At 52.2% G+C, this 15,298-nt stretch overlaps 5 protein-coding genes across 5 annotated transcripts; 4 read left to right on the top strand and 1 right to left on the bottom strand.

The window, feature by feature from the left end:
• Positions 1-1,786: 1,786 nt before the first annotated feature.
• Positions 1,787-2,923, top strand: N7498_001874 (C2H2-type zinc finger protein; the record flags this gene model as incomplete). The annotated part of the gene is made up of 1 exon (XM_058448936.1): positions 1,787-2,923. One exon carries the CDS (start codon positions 1,787-1,789, stop codon positions 2,921-2,923), a length of 1,137 nt encoding a protein of 378 aa, XP_058311280.1.
• Positions 2,924-4,111: 1,188 nt separating this feature from the next.
• Positions 4,112-4,921, top strand: N7498_001875 (uncharacterized protein; the record flags this gene model as incomplete). Its single annotated transcript, XM_058448937.1, has 1 exon — positions 4,112-4,921. The coding sequence occupies one exon, from the start codon at positions 4,112-4,114 to the stop codon at positions 4,919-4,921; it is 810 nt and encodes a 269-aa protein (XP_058311281.1).
• Positions 4,922-5,887: 966 nt separating this feature from the next.
• Positions 5,888-6,820, bottom strand: N7498_001876 (YoaK family protein; the record flags this gene model as incomplete). The annotated part of the gene is made up of 3 exons (XM_058448938.1): positions 5,888-5,930; positions 5,987-6,074; positions 6,268-6,820. 3 exons carry the CDS (start codon positions 6,818-6,820, stop codon positions 5,888-5,890), a joined length of 684 nt encoding a protein of 227 aa, XP_058311282.1.
• Positions 6,821-8,722: 1,902 nt separating this feature from the next.
• Positions 8,723-9,454, top strand: N7498_001877 (U6 snRNA-associated Sm-like protein LSm1; the record flags this gene model as incomplete). Its single annotated transcript, XM_058448939.1, has 4 exons — positions 8,723-8,897; positions 8,968-9,036; positions 9,101-9,216; positions 9,281-9,454. 4 exons carry the CDS (start codon positions 8,723-8,725, stop codon positions 9,452-9,454), a joined length of 534 nt encoding a protein of 177 aa, XP_058311283.1.
• A 673-nt stretch (positions 9,455-10,127) lies between these two features.
• Positions 10,128-14,180, top strand: N7498_001878 (mRNA-binding protein RRP12; the record flags this gene model as incomplete). The annotated part of the gene is made up of 2 exons (XM_058448940.1): positions 10,128-10,190; positions 10,242-14,180. 2 exons carry the CDS (start codon positions 10,128-10,130, stop codon positions 14,178-14,180), a joined length of 4,002 nt encoding a protein of 1,333 aa, XP_058311284.1.
• Positions 14,181-15,298: the final 1,118 nt, after the last annotated feature.

Consider the following 15,298-nt stretch of genomic DNA (forward strand, 5'->3'; position numbering starts at 1 on the left):
CTGGCTAAACCAGTGAGGCTGCCGGTAGCCATCACATGGGGGCCCTTGCCTGAGTGGACGGGAAACCGGGAGGAGCTTGCCGAGTGGGCGTATCTTTCTTTATCCTGAGGCCTTGGCTTGGGGCTAAACCTCCACGGGGCCCCCGAAGTAAGACCGAGCAAGACCGTAATCACGGCTGCCTTCGGAAGCATGAACCTGTGTCACAACACTTGTCATCCTGGAACATTTGCATCTGAACTTGCGGCTTTTGCATCTGAACTTGCGGCTTTTGCATCTTCTGCACGAATTGGGGAATCCGCGCCCATTAGTCCGGACGATGGGCTCACCGTCCTAGTCCCCAGAGAATCCGGGGTATTTAACCCGTCCTCTTGTTATCGGGCCACCCTGATTTGAACCCTACCATGGTCATTCCATGGTCCCAAGACCAGAACAATTCCAATGTGATCCGGTTCCTTTTCGTGCGGTCTCACCTGTATGATCGGGCTCATGACTCTATCATGCTCGAATCAGTGCATCATGTGTCGACATCATCGATGATTGACTCTGGCGTCACTGGGGATGACCGTGGGAGTAAGACCGACCGAGAAGGAGATAACCTTTCACTTATGACTGGCTCATGCCATCATGGTTTATCATGCATTTTGGGAGATAAGGAACTGGTTCCCAGCTTTCTCCAGACGCGCGATAGCCGGACAAGGCACGGAGCGGCCGCACAAAGTCCACGCACCCCAATCACGCCACACGGAGTTCTTCAGGAAACTATGAGATAATCAGAGGACCTTTTGCGTAGCGTCGGAACTAGCCCTCGTCCCCACATTTGCGGTATGGAGTGCGTCGCCCTTTTCGTCTTTTCTTCCTTTCCCCGTCACCTCGGGTGGGCGAATCATGCCATGACGGATGTCGAAATGTACCCGATGAATTATACAACATAGACAGAATGGAATAAAATCAGATCCTATGATCCAGGTAGACCGTGGAGGAAGGAAAAGCGTAGATGGGGAATTTCCCACCGCTGCAATAGGCAAGTCGATCTACCGCACGTTGTCCATTTTTTTTCTTTTCTTTTTTTTTCTTCCCTTTTTGCTCAGAGTTTTTTTTTTTTTTCTCGCTTTTCCCTTTTCGCCCCCCGGTCCCTTCTCCCCCACACCGTAGCCCAACCTTGTTACAATGCGATAAGTCTTTTTTTAATTTTTTTATATTTTTTTTTTTTCCTTTTTGATTTTTCTATTTCTATTATTTTTTTTTTTGGCCTTTGATTTTCTGACTTTTCCCCCAACTCCGATCCCGAAGCGCCCCCTTCTCCCCGATTTCTCCCTTCCTCCATTTTTCCCCTCCATTCCTCATACATCTTCCCCCCCCCCTTCCTTCTTTTTCTTTATCATCTCCTGCTCCCCAGATCGCCGTCTCCAGATTCTTCTCTTTCCCCCTTTTTCCACCTCGCATACCAACATCACCTTCCCCACACTCCTACACATATACAAGAAACACTTGTGATAGCATCACAAGGTAGATCATCGATCGGCTTTGAACAACCCCCCTCGGGTGCAGATCAACCGGGACCTTTTTAGCTCTGGGCCTCCTGTGGTGATAATTTGCTTCCCTCGGTTCCCTTCTGCCTTTTGCACACCCTGCTTCTACCGGCCACAAATCCGGTGTCGTCCCACCTGGAGATATTCACATGCCACCACCGGTTTCGTCATCGGGGTTTTCCAATCTACTGAATCCTCAAGAAGCAGTGGATTCCACTGTTCAGCAATCTCCTTCTTCGGGAGACTCCAATTCTTCAATGGCTTCTTCTGTGAGCTTGCTGCCGCCGCTCATGAAGGGTGCTCGTCCTGGCAACGATGAGGTCCGTCAGGACCTGCCCCGGCCTTATAAATGTCCACTTTGTGACCGTGCATTCCACCGCCTGGAGCACCAGACCCGGCATATTCGGACGCACACGGGCGAGAAGCCTCACGCCTGCCAGTTCCCCGGCTGCACCAAGCGCTTCAGCCGTTCCGACGAACTCACACGTCACTCGCGCATCCATAATAACCCCAACTCCCGCCGCAGCAACAAGGCCCAGCACCTTGCGGCCGCCGCTGCCTCCGCCGCCGGCCAGGATGCTGCGATGGCGAGCGCCACCAACATGATGCCTCCGCCGAGCAAGCCCATCACTCGCTCCGCGCCAGTCTCGCAGGTCGGATCCCCGGACGTCTCGCCGCCGCACTCCTTCTCCAACTACGCGAATCACATGCGCTCAAATCTGGGCCCCTACTCGCGCAACAACGAGCGCGCCTCGTCTGGTATGGATATCAATCTGCTGGCCACCGCTGCGTCCCAGGTCGAGCGCGATGACCACATGGGCTTCCACGGATCGCGACACATGTTCGGTTCGCGTCATGGCACCGGCCGCGGTCTGCCTTCTCTCTCTGCCTATGCCATCTCTCAGAACATGACTCGGTCGCACTCGAACGAGGATGATGATGCTTACGGTGGACACCGCGTGAAGCGCTCGCGCCCCAACTCTCCCAACTCCACCGCGCCCTCGTCCCCGACCTTCTCGCACGACTCGCTTTCTCCTACTCCCGATCACACTCCTCTGGCTACTCCTGCACACTCGCCTCGTCTGCGCCCTCTTGGAGCGAACGAACTGCACCTGCCCTCGATCCGCCACTTGACCCTTCAACACACCCCTGCTCTGGCCCCGATGGAGCCTCAACCCGAGGGTCCCAACTACTACAGTCCCGGTCAAGGCCACATGGGGCCGAGTATCACGGATATCATGTCCAAACCCGATGGCACGCAGCGCAAGCTTCCCGTGCCTCAAGTTCCCAAGGTTGCGGTGCAGGACATGCTCAACCCGACGGTCGGCTTCGCGTCCATGTCTTCGTCGACCAGCAACTCTGTTGTGGGCGGTGACCTGACCGATCGCTTCTAATCTTGCCCTTTCTCATGTTCTGTTATGCGCGCCACGAAACGATATAGACTTTGTGCATTTTACTGGATTGCAGGCATCATCGGTGTCGGTTTGGATGGATTTTTCTTTTATAGTCGGCGTCTCCATGATATAGACGGATGGGATTTTACTTGTGGCTGTTTCTTTCTCCTAGGGGTCTTCTCTTCTTCGAGTCCAAAATTTTCTTTTCGGTCGACCTTGACTACTTATTTTTTCATATGTCCTTGATTCTCCTCTCCCAGGCCTGTGGTCTGTTATACTTTTGACCACCTTTTTTTTATTCTCTTCTCTAATTGCTGACCCTGCTCTGCATGGGAAAAACCGAAAATCTCACTTCATATTCATATTCATTTCATCAAGTTTCTGTAGTTTTAGTGTGGTTGTTTTCACATGAATGCGGTTGGCACCCCCTCCCACGAGATGCGCCGGAACGAAGGATATAGCACTCAATTTGGAAACGCCATCGACCATGCCGATCTGTCACATCTAGACCAGTCCTCAACATCTGGTCCCAAGTACAAAATATCCTTCACCTTGAAATACACAAATGAGAGCACTTCCAACGATGCTACTGCACAGCCCAAACGTTAGCCCGACGCCCCCGCTCCCCCTCCATTGCTTAGCGCAGAAAATCCGTCAGGTACACACGCGAACTTTGGAACTTTTTGCCTGTCCAGTCCAATCCTTGTATTTCGCATCCACCCTCTACCGCCATGGACGCCTAGCCCGTGCAGAACTGTATCGTGTCTGTTATTCCGTACGTTCGTTCAAACGTACCCACCTCTATGTATGCTTGTATGCAGGGTGTCGGGCTTCGCCGGACCTAAGATGACATGCATGCTGACTCTCCTACAGGTACTTGTATAGAAAAGAAGTTGCGATCATATCTGGCCCTCGAAACTCGGACGGGGACTCTAGTGTATGTATCTCTCGTTCATTGAAATATCGCAATCTCCGCACGCCCGAACGATTCCTATACGGCTCGTGCGCCGGTTACGACAAAGCCTCTAACGTGATCACCAGGGTATCTAAATTTCCCCGCCAGCAGCCCGTGCGGAGCATGTCGGAGCCTGCGAGTCCCAAGAGCCGTCAGATTCGCCCCCGATCTGCTCTATCAGTATCTCTGCTCGCCGTTCTCCGTCCGCCGCTTCCTCTGCGTCGAACTTCCATATGAGTGAAAGCCCGCTTAACAAAAGGCACGGCGTGATCGTCAGAGCTATGCCGGCTTCGTCGCCCACGCTACCGGGCTTGTCGAGCGGGTCTTCCTCGCCGTCGAGCTCGTCGGTGGATTCCGCTGACGGTGGGGGACCTGCTTCGATGGAGTATGGCATGGCGCCCGTTATCACATCCCTCGGGTCTGCAAGAGAGGGTGTGGTTTCGCGCGCTTCATCTTCGTCGTGGAATAATGCTGCGCCGTCTCTCGCCATCTCCGTTCCTGAAGATATCCCGAGTCGCATGTATATCTGCCTTTTCCACATGCTGGACTGCCACGATTCTTTTAACGACCCCGCGGAGTGGCGCACCCATGTTCACAGTCATTTCCGCACCCACCCGCCGCCATCAACGGCGCGGTGCCCGCTCTGCCCGAATACGAAGTTCGTCGACGGTGACTCGGACTCGATGACCCCCGTGGATATCATCACCGCGGACACTCCAAAAGACGATACGGGCACAGACCCACCGGCCTGGGACCGCATGCTGGACCACGTCGCAACGGAACACTACCAGCACGGACAGACGCTAGCAGGCAGCAGGCCGGATTTCGAGCTGATGCGTTACCTCTACGGCCGGCGCATCATCTCCGACGCCCAGTTCACGGCTATGCAGCTTGCCCCTGCGCCGTCGAGTCCGGCGTATCACCGGTCGCAGGATGGTGTGCGAGCTAGCATCGGGTCGTCGGATGAGCCGTACTGCGCGCCATATAGTCGTAGGAGAGAAGACAGGATCAGAGGGCAGCAGAGGGGGGTCTGTCTTGTTTGATTCGTTGGAATGTGCTGATTTGGATTGGATTTGTGTTGGGTTTCTTTTCCTTTTCGGGGGTTTTTTTGGCCGCTTTCGTTCACATATTCCCCCATTCTTTCTGTTGTATGGTTTGTATTCTGTAAATTGATTGCTGCACGCACTGTGTATTATTCTTCATGTCTGGATTAGCTGGTCTTTTCGAGGAAACTGCGCTGAGAAAGAAACTGAATAAACTGCGCCCTGGGAGAGGCCGCGTTTGTTGAGTTCTGCCTCTATGATGTAACTGTTGCTTTTGAGCGTCAAAGAGCGGGTTTAGTAGACCCCGCTGCCCAGTGAGACATATGATGAGAGAGAAGATGGACTTGGAGCTGAATCTTCGGATGTCGACGCTAGGGGCGGTGAACCTGGTGGAGATGAAATGTGATAGCGCACATTCGCGAACTACGTAGTTCGATAAACATTCGGGAATTACTTGCCCTTCTATGTGTTTGTGAATCCAGTCTTTGCTCTGTGGTTTTTTTATATTGTCTGAATGTCTTGTTCTTCATGGTGAAAATGGATAAAGAACGAACTGATACCTTTCGATCGATAGCCTTACAGAGGATAGTCTAAAATACCAGCAAATCATATACTCCTTGTCTCTGGGGGAAGGAATGTTAACTTCAATTAAATTTCATTTTTCTGTAAGTTGGTCTGTATTCAAGAACGCCAGTCCCAGGCCCAGGCATCCATCTTTTTACGGTAAAGCCATCATCATCTTGAGAATGGCAAAAAGTGGATATCTACAACATGGCACCGAGATTTCCTTCTCCAAAGCTATTTCATTCGTGATATGATAAGAGCCAGACGCTGATCATGTCTCGAATGGCTGTCAAGGATGTTCGCAGGAACTTGCACAGGATCCAGTAGGCCACGTCCGTCTAGGGATGACGAGAGAGGAAATTCGTTAGTCGTCGCGGTGTTAATTTTATAGTGTATATTGAATCACACGGTTCCACGGACATTCTTGCCGTCACGAAGATCAAAACTGCTGGGAGGGCCGTATAGTGAAAGAAAAGGCGGAGCCGACCTGACCGAACGGACCGAACCAGCAGAGTTCCTGGCAGCAGTCGGTCGGATGGGATCATCTGGTGTCGCACTGGATAATACTTCGCATTTATTTTCCGCACTTCTATCACTTGTAGAGATATCGGAATTTGCAAAGAAGGCCATCGTTACGACCAATTTACAAATTGCCGACAAGAGCAGTGATAAGGCGGGCCCGACATAATGATACCCAATGGAACCAATAAAGCTTCCAAGCAACAAGCAACAGATAAAGAAGAATCTCCGGTTCCTTGGTCGATTATGCGAGGATAACATACGCGGATCAACGATGAGATCAATGTATGCTGAGGTCACCATCCCTGTGGTAATTTCCGGAACGTTGATCGTCCTCGCGACAGCAATCTGGCCCCCGCTTGCGAAGGCGAGCAACGCCAGGACCGCAAATGAGCCGGAAGTACCTTCACCTGTCGTATACTTCCATCTCAAACTTGTCGCCACAACAACCAGTGTTGTTTGAAGCATATTGGTGACTAGAAGCCAGAGCCGTCGCCGAGGGCCAAATGCATTTCCGAGCTGGCCTAATATCAGGCCACCAGCAATGAAAAGCCCAAGGCTAATGCAGACATTTTGCAGCTTCACAATACTACCATCAATATGTAACGCTCCGACAGCAAGCAGAGCCGTGTTGCCAGTCTGGTTTGAGACGAAAACGTGGTAATCGGGAAAAGTCGTCGCGTCCATGATGCCTGTTGCCACAGCAAGGCCCATGAGCTCAAGCTCCAGGACTAAGTCATCCGCGACTTCGCAATTTAGTCGAACAAGGATTCGCTTCACTGTGGTCGAATTGAGGAAGCCACCTCTGGTAAGCATCGTCAAGAACAAGGGAAATTATAAAAGACGTTCATGATCCACAGGGTTATATGTAAAATGTTTGTAAAATTGGAAAACCCCGTCGGAACCCAAAGCCTTAACAATCACAACGGCAGGCTTAAAATATCGACAACGGTGATGTTGCTACTCATTTGTCTGGGGTTCTGTTCGCCTTTTTTGTTTTTGTGGGGGAGGAGGTCGCCGATTAGAACGATGGAAGTCATGAGACCATTGACGTGGCGGGAGTTTGGCGTCAGTCACACCACACCTATGCGGGTTATAGTTCCTCGCCGGCCCCCATGGATTTAATCGGCATCCATCTGTTCGCCCTGGTATTACTTGTTCTGACTTATACCGACCTAGTAAATCCTTTTCCCTCTTCCGGCACCTCGACTCAAAATCGTCAAAACTGGCAGTACTAACTCTCGTCCGATACATTATCAATACGTAATTATCTCGTACGAGATTAGATTCCCGATCTCCGACAAAAGACGCCGAATAGAACCCCGAACCCCGAATGGAACCCCGAAGCGTGACAGCCGTCCGATGTAAATGCACAGAAAACAGTTTCACCAAAAGGCCTGATGATGGTATTATGGCTTTAGTATTCAACCCAAACTAATCCGAATTATGGTGGGTCCCAGGGTATAAATCGGTCGGAGTCGGTTACGGTATCAAGATCTCTCAAGTATCCTCTCTCTCACTATGTCTGGGCCAAACCCAGAGTACAAGCCGCTACACAAACTCTGCGAATTTCTCAATGTCTTACTCATCTAAACCGATCCCGGCAGGGAGAATGTGACCTGTTACATCGAGGCAACGCATTACTGCTCCCATATCCAGAAGCCCGAGCCGGAAGCTAAATATCCGGATGAGTGGGAGAAAGCGGTGAAGGAAGCCATGAAAGAGATAGTGGGACTACATGGAAAGACGATGCACTTTTGGCAAGTGGATCGGGGTGATTCGCTTCCAGTAGGGTATCGGGTATCCAACTCTAATGGGTTCCGTCATGGGTGTGACACAGATCGACTTGGACCCCGTAATTGCAAGGAGAAATGATCTGTTTGGTGTTGTTCATGAAACGAACGCGAAACACAGGATTGACATCCCACCTGATGATATTCACCCGCTGGCAGATAGCTGGTGGGGCAAAGAAGGGGAGAAATAAGAACCTCTGATTTCAGGGTGTTGGGATTTTGGTGAATTAAATATATGTACTTTTCTCTAGCTACCAATTCAAAATGGATTATCTGCTTTCTCTGGCCGCTTCGTTTCTATCCAAGTGCCCAACCGCACCTCACTCTTTACCTATCATAGTTCTTCTATATCTACCCTTCTCTTTAACCTCCCTCCTCTCTTTGTGATCTGATATGTCGGCATCGAATATTATTTTCTGTCTAAAAACACAGCTGTAGAAAATGAATAGGAGCTTTCACTTCAGTTTTCTCGTTTCTTCACGAGGACAGACCAGGGAGACAGCGTCTATCCCATCCATAATATAATGCGGTTTACAAGGTATGCTCAGTTCCGAATGCATATCGCAACTACTTGACTTGGTCACCTTTCGAAACATAGGGAAATATTCCAATACTTTCAAAATGAATATTATATTATGAATGAGAAAAATAGGAAATAGAACGGAAAAAATATAGGAACGAACGCAGTAGCGCTTCGGCATTGACGATGCAAACTTGACAAACACACCCCACCGCCCTTGATAATCGTCTTCAGCGGCTTCAGTTTCGCATTGTCCTGTGCTGCTTTAAATCCCGGTGCAGCCTGACCCAGAATGAACAAGTCTTCTCCCTGAATTGAATATCCGTCAACTACAAATTCTCACAGCCACACCGGTCCCTTAACCCCTACCCCGTTTCTCTCACACACGCACCTCCTACCGACGACATGGAGCGATTGTCGCTGAACGACAGCCCTGCGAATGCGCAGCAGCGCAACTCGCAGCAGTTCTCTCAACAGAATACTCTTGGTCCCGCTGGTCAGATGCAGCCGACCTCTGGCCCACCTCAGCTCCCCCCGCAGATGTTCACCACCGCCGCACAATTACTCGACTTGACAGATAGTACGTGGGATCGAAACCCATTGATGAATCGGGAAGAGTCATTCGCTGACATGAAAATTTTGCATTAAAGAGAAGCTCGTGCTCGTTTTGCGCGATGGGAGGAAATTGATCGGTGTCTTGCGAAGCTGGGACCAATTCGGTATGAGTGTCGCATCACCGTTCACAGAAACCTTCTCTTACCAGCCTCTCTTGCCGCTTCACAGCGAACCTTGTTCTTCAGGATACTATTGAGCGTATCTACGCCGGGAAAGTTTACGCCGATGTCCCGCGCGGAATCTTCCTCGTGCGTGGCGAGAACGTCCTCTTACTCGGTGAAGTGGTATGTGCTTTTGAGGGCCCTGACTTCCAAGACATCGAGCCCTAATGCTAATGCGATGTTGTAGGACCTGGACCGTGAAGATGATATCCCAACTACGGTAACCAAGGCTCCCTTCGAGGAAGTCTTCGAACTCAAGAAACAAGAAGACAACCAGCGCAAGAGCGGTGATAAGAAGCGACACACCGAGCTGTCGGCTCTTGGGTTTGAGCCTGAGCACAGTGGCGAGATTCTATTCTAGTGGCCATTTTACGGTTGCTTGTGCGGTCGTTGTCTTCATCTCCGAAGTCCCGAAATCTTTTGCGTCGCCCTCTCGGAACCATTGGAGGCTTCGTCATGGTAGGATGGAACCCACCCTGATGGACCTGAACTTCTTCGCTTGTACACTATTAGATGGCTGTGACAAGTGGGAAGTCTATCTTGCAATGGCCTGCTTCTAGTCGCGCTCGGATTTATCGAGGCTCTAACAAACTGTGCACGCGAGGTTATACGAGGGACCTATGAAGGATACGCGATACGCTACAGAATGCCATGGGGCAAGTAGCCCCTAGTCGGAAGCTGATTTTGCCGTTCTCCTTCGTCTCTCCGCATCCCGATTGCTGCGATATGTGGGACGCCCACGGATAGTGGCGCAGAATGGCCATCCTCACACCCAATTCGGGACCATATTCCCTTTTTTGCCCTGTTCAATAGTAGAATTTGACGAATGGATGGTTCTGTGAATTTTTTTCAACTACATTTTCTCCAGAATAGAAGCGGGTCTCAGTGCGTGGAGAGTTTGTAGCCAGTTGCTTATCGATAACCGCGCCAAGAACCCGTTGTACCTTTTTTTTTCTCGTCGATTTTTCTCCATCACCGCCAGAACAGCATCCCCGCACGCTTTCTCCCCTTCTCCCCTGTCGTCCACGATCACCATGGCGACCCTGGCGGAGAAGCTCGAGAAGATCAAGTCTCCTAAGCTGCAGAATCAGCACCATGTATGTGTGATTCCGTGTCAAATCTCCGAAAACTTACTGACCCAAGTGCAGACCGCCGTGGTGCTCTCTGCAGTGGAGGACACTCTTCGCGACCAAAAGGCAGATTTTTCCCCGACCGCATATTTTGCTGCGCTCCTTGCGCTGCTCTCCCAATCTCTGTCCGCCGACCAAGGCATTGTTAACAAGGACTTGGCGACGTCGGTCGTCTACCTGCTCGATATCACCACCGGCTACGTCCCTGCTCCGATCCTTCGCTCGAAATTCTCTCAGATCCTCACTGGCCTCGCGCCTGCTCTTTCGCTGCCCGAGGTCGATGCCCCACTCCTGCGACCGTCAATTGGCTGCCTCGAGTCGCTGCTCATTGCCCAGGATGCCGCAGCATGGAATCTGCCTCACACCCAGATCGGTCCTCGCCGAGCGACGGCGGGTCTGCTGAGTCTTTCGGTTGATCACAGGCCCAAGGTTCGGAAGCGCGCACAGGATGCCTTGGTTAATGTACTCAAGACTCCCCCGCCCAGCCCGTCCTTGGACCACCCCGCTGCGGATATGTGCGCCGAGTCTGCGATGAAGACGCTGGGCGATAGCATTGAGACTGCCTCTAAGCAGAAGAAGGGCAAGCATGATGCACACAAAGATAACCATGAGCCTCTCATTATCCATTCGCTCCAGCTGGTCAAGACCATTGCCACGGCCTCGGGCGGTTGGCCCAGCAAGAAGATCGAGTCGCTCTGTGAGCTGTTGATGAATGCTTCTCGTTCCAGCAATGAGTACATTACTATGGGTGCGTTTGAGGTCTTCGAGGTCATTTTCGAGGGCATGGCGGACGAGTTCTCATCCTCCAAGCTTCCCCGTCTTTTGGACGCCATCTCCGAGCTGAAGCCTGCACAGAACGACTCGCAGCTTCTTCCACCCTGGATTGCAGTACTGTCCCGCGGATACGATGTGTCTGCTCAGATCAGCCCTGAAGATACCTTCGAAAAGCTGCCTGATCTTTTCCAGTTGATCTCTGGATTCTTGGCTTCGCCCTCGCACAACATTCGCGTGTCCGCTTCCGAGTGTTTGATCTCTTTCCTGCACAATTGTATTCCCAACAGTGTCATTTTGGATCCATCTGTGTACGATGAAAAGACCCTGGAGAAGTTGGCAAAGGCCGCTAGTGATCTTCTGTCTGTCAAGTACCAGGCTGCTTGGATGGAGGTTTTCAATGTCTGCTCTGCCATGTTCGACTGCTTCAAGTGGCGATCTAGCCCCTTCCTTGTCAACCTTGTCACGACTATCGGTGAACTCCGCAGCAACGAGTCGTTCCACGGAAAGAAGGAGGCTGATGGCGTCCTCAGCAGTGCCATTGAAGCAATGGGCCCTGCAGCTGTTCTTGAGCTTCTACCGCTGAACATTATTCAGCAGAAGAACGGACAGCCTGGCCGTGTCTGGATGCTGCCCATTCTCCGTGACTCTGTTACGAATACCGAATTGCGTCATTTCCGTTCCGAGTTTGTGCCTTTGAGTGAGGCTTTGTACCAGAAGATGATGGATTTCCGCAGCGCCGAGAAACATGTGGAGATGAAAATATTCGAAACACTCGTCCAGCAGACCTGGGGCATCCTCCCCGGATACTGTGAACTGCCCCTTGACTTGGTTGAGGCCTTTGACCAGAGCTTTGCTGAGCTGCTTTCCAACGTCCTCTACAAGCAAGCTGAGCTGCGCGTCGATATCTGTCGCGCTTTGCAAAACCTTGTCGAGTCTAACCAGGCTATTCTGTCTGTGGAGAGCGAGGAAGAGGATTTGATCCTGCAGCGCCGGATCACCAAGGCTGCTGCCACCAAAAACATTGCCCATTTGGCCGGTTTTGCCAGTAACTTGCTGGCTGTGCTGTTCAACGTCTATAGTCAGACCCTTCCTCACCACCGTGGCTTTATTCTGCAGTGTATTAATGCCTATCTGAGCATCACTCCCGAGACGGAACTCAACGAGACTTTCTCCCGGGTTACATCCATGCTCGAGTCCTCGCTGGGAGAGGAGCAGCAGCAAGAAGCGCCCCAACAGGGCCAGGCCAACAAGATGCCCCCGACTTCACACACCCTGATTGACCTGGTTATTGCCATGTCTATCTATCTGCCTCGCACCAGCTTCAGCGGCCTCTTCGCCATGGCGGCCGCTATCCTCAATGGAACTTCCCCGAACCCCGATCAGCAACTCATCAAGAAGGCATACAAGCTCATCCCTCGTCTTGCTTCGACCGAGACGGGTAGCGCTGCTTTGCAAGAGCGCAGCGGCGAGCTGCAGGCTCTCATGCTGGCCACATCAGACAAGACTCCCGCGTCCGGTCGACGAGACCGCATGCTAGCCATTCACGAGCTGATCACTCACCTGCCTACCTCTGAGCTCCACTTCATCCCGGCTATCTTGTCTGAGGTTGTTCTGGGATGCAAGGAGAGCAACGAGAAGGCCCGTACTGCAGCTTTCGATCTGCTGATCCACCTCTCCCGTCGCACTACCGACGCCGAGCGCAACCCTGAGGGTACCGTGATTCGTAACTCGCTGGTTTCGCATATGCCAGACGACTCGCCCGATGCCCCTGCCACTATCGAGGAATTCTTCACCATGGTGTCCGCTGGTCTGGCCGGCTCGTCTCCTCATATGGTTGCCGCGTCCGTGACTGCCCTGTCTCGCCTCTTCTTCGAATTCCATAGCCAGCTCCGCCCCGAGGTTCTCTCTGATCTCGTGGCTACCGTGGAGCTCTTCCTTACCAGCAATAACCGCGAGATCGTCCGGTCTGTCCTCGGCTTCGTCAAGGTTGCCGTGGTCGTTCTTCCCGATGAGGCCCTGCGCCCCCGTCTCTCGGCCCTTGTCCCCAACCTCATGGCTTGGAACAAGGAGCACAAGGGTCGCCTCCGCAGCAAGGTGAAGGGCATTATCGATCGACTCGTGCGCCGCTTCGGTGCTCCGCTCATGGAGAGCCTGGTTGGTGAAGACGACCGTAAGTTGGTCGTTAACATCCGAAAGCAGCGTGAGCGCAACAAGCGTAAGAAGAAGGAGGGTGCCGCTGGTGAGGATGACGACGAGGAAGATGAGAAGCCCGCCCAGCAGCAATCCGGCAACGCCTTCGACAAGGCCGTCTACGGTTCCGACTCCGATGACTCGGACGATGAATTTGACGACGACGCCAGTGAAATCGATGTCGACGAGACCGGGGCCGCTCGCATTAAGGGTAAGGGCCCCGGCGGCAGGAAGAAGGCTCAGAGCACCCAGTACATCCGCGAGACGTCTCCCGACGACAACCCGCTGGATCTGCTGGCACCCGATGCTCTGGCCAACATCTCCACTACTAAGCCCAGCCTGCGCTTCCTGAACACCGGCCCGGGCTCGAAGAAGAAGCGCAATGCCAAGTTTGACGCTGATGGTCGTCTTCTTCTCGGCGATGACGACGCTCCTGCCGATGTCGAGATGGGCGGTGCCCAAGTCGGTGGCATCAATGCTTACCTCGAGGCTGTCAGTGGACCCGACGCTGTCCGCCGCGGCCAGAAGGGTAAGGTCAAGATGGGCCAAGCCAAGAGAGGCGGTGACGCTATGGATTTGGATGAAGATGATGACGCCGCTATTAAGGAGAGCCTTCAGGGCGGTCGTCGTGGTCTGGGTGCTGCCAAGTCTCACGGCTCTCCCGGCGGAGGCCGTGTCGAGAAGCGCCGCACTCCCTTCAAGGGCAAGGGCGGAGGCATGAAGGGTGATGGTGCTCGTGGCCGTGGTGGCTTTGGCGGACGTGGTGGCGGCCGAGGCGGTGCCCGTGGCGGACGTGGTGGCTTTGGTGACCGTGGTGGCTTTGGTGACCGTGGTGGCCGTGGTGGCTTTGGTGATCGTGGTGGCCGTGGTGGCCGTGGTGGTTTTGGTGACCGTGGTGGCCGTGGTGGTTTCGGTGATCGTGGTGGCCGGGGTGGTTTTGGTGATCGTGGTGGCCGTGGTGGTTTCGGCGGCCGCGGTCGTGGAAGCCGGTAAACGCAAGTCCAAGGCTTTCTTATATCTTCTTTCCTTTCTATCTACTGTGATGGGGAGATCGGGGAAGACTATTTCACGCATCCCAAGGCTCTGGCACACGTTCTTTTTGGTTAGACGAAACGTTTCGAATAATACCCCCTTGGCGCTTCCGTTTGGGGGTTCACTGATATTCGCAGGTCATTGGGCTTGTCTTGTCATGATTTGATTACGAGCAAAAGTTTGTTAGGGCATCTGCACATAGAAATTCTATCTTTTTTCTGCACTTGAAGTGGTTTTCTACAACGTAACTGTTGGCAATCTGAGCCACGCTCGGTCTCCTTGAATTGTAGCTCTTAACTTGATCCCCTTATTGTCTTGTATCAAGGTGCAACCAAATGGTGCACACTAGAAAACCCCATTTTTGAGCCGTGTTGGTTACTTGCCCACGTAGCGAACACATACCCCGATCACCTCACCAATGATGGCGCCAATGATCAGATCAATCCATATGTACATGAGATAATACTTAATAACTCTCGCCTTAGAGCCATATTTCCATTCTCCGGCGTATGTTTCATTGGTTGTCAGGGCTTATTTTTGCCCCCGTTTTGCGGCCGTTCTGGCAATTCAATACCTGTTGTCATCTTGAGCTTGTAGCATATATCAGGGTCGTTCAGACCTAGATGATCCAATCTCGTTTCATTTTAGCTCATTGCAGGATGCCGCCTATCATATAAACTTCATTAGATGTGTTTACTGCCGAAGTTAGTGATACTTCTCTACGGGAAAACTTGGATACTTGAGGACCTGGAGATGCGGAGTGCAGGGATCTACTATATCTTAATCATCTTATGCACAGAAGCTCGACTTGAGAAGGCATAAACCCGGGTATCAAAGTTAAAAGCACAGCATAAATACAGGTACAGTTGACGCGGGTATTCACTTCCCAGGATGATACATCATCCCGGTCAAGTCAAGAACAGACACCACGCACAGGAATCTGCAGGGACTGAAGGAGCCCTCAAAAATAAGTAACAGGGGAATCGAAGCCAAAAGAAAACAGTTCATGCACCCGCTTCGAAATATCAAAGACAACCCCGATTCCGGACTCCGGGTGCATCGCATGATGCACGTATATA

Source organism: Penicillium cinerascens (assembly GCF_028974065.1).
Source record: "Penicillium cinerascens strain IBT 15544 chromosome Unknown contig_1_segment0_segment0, whole genome shotgun sequence".
Classification (NCBI taxonomy): domain Eukaryota; kingdom Fungi; phylum Ascomycota; class Eurotiomycetes; order Eurotiales; family Aspergillaceae; genus Penicillium; species Penicillium cinerascens.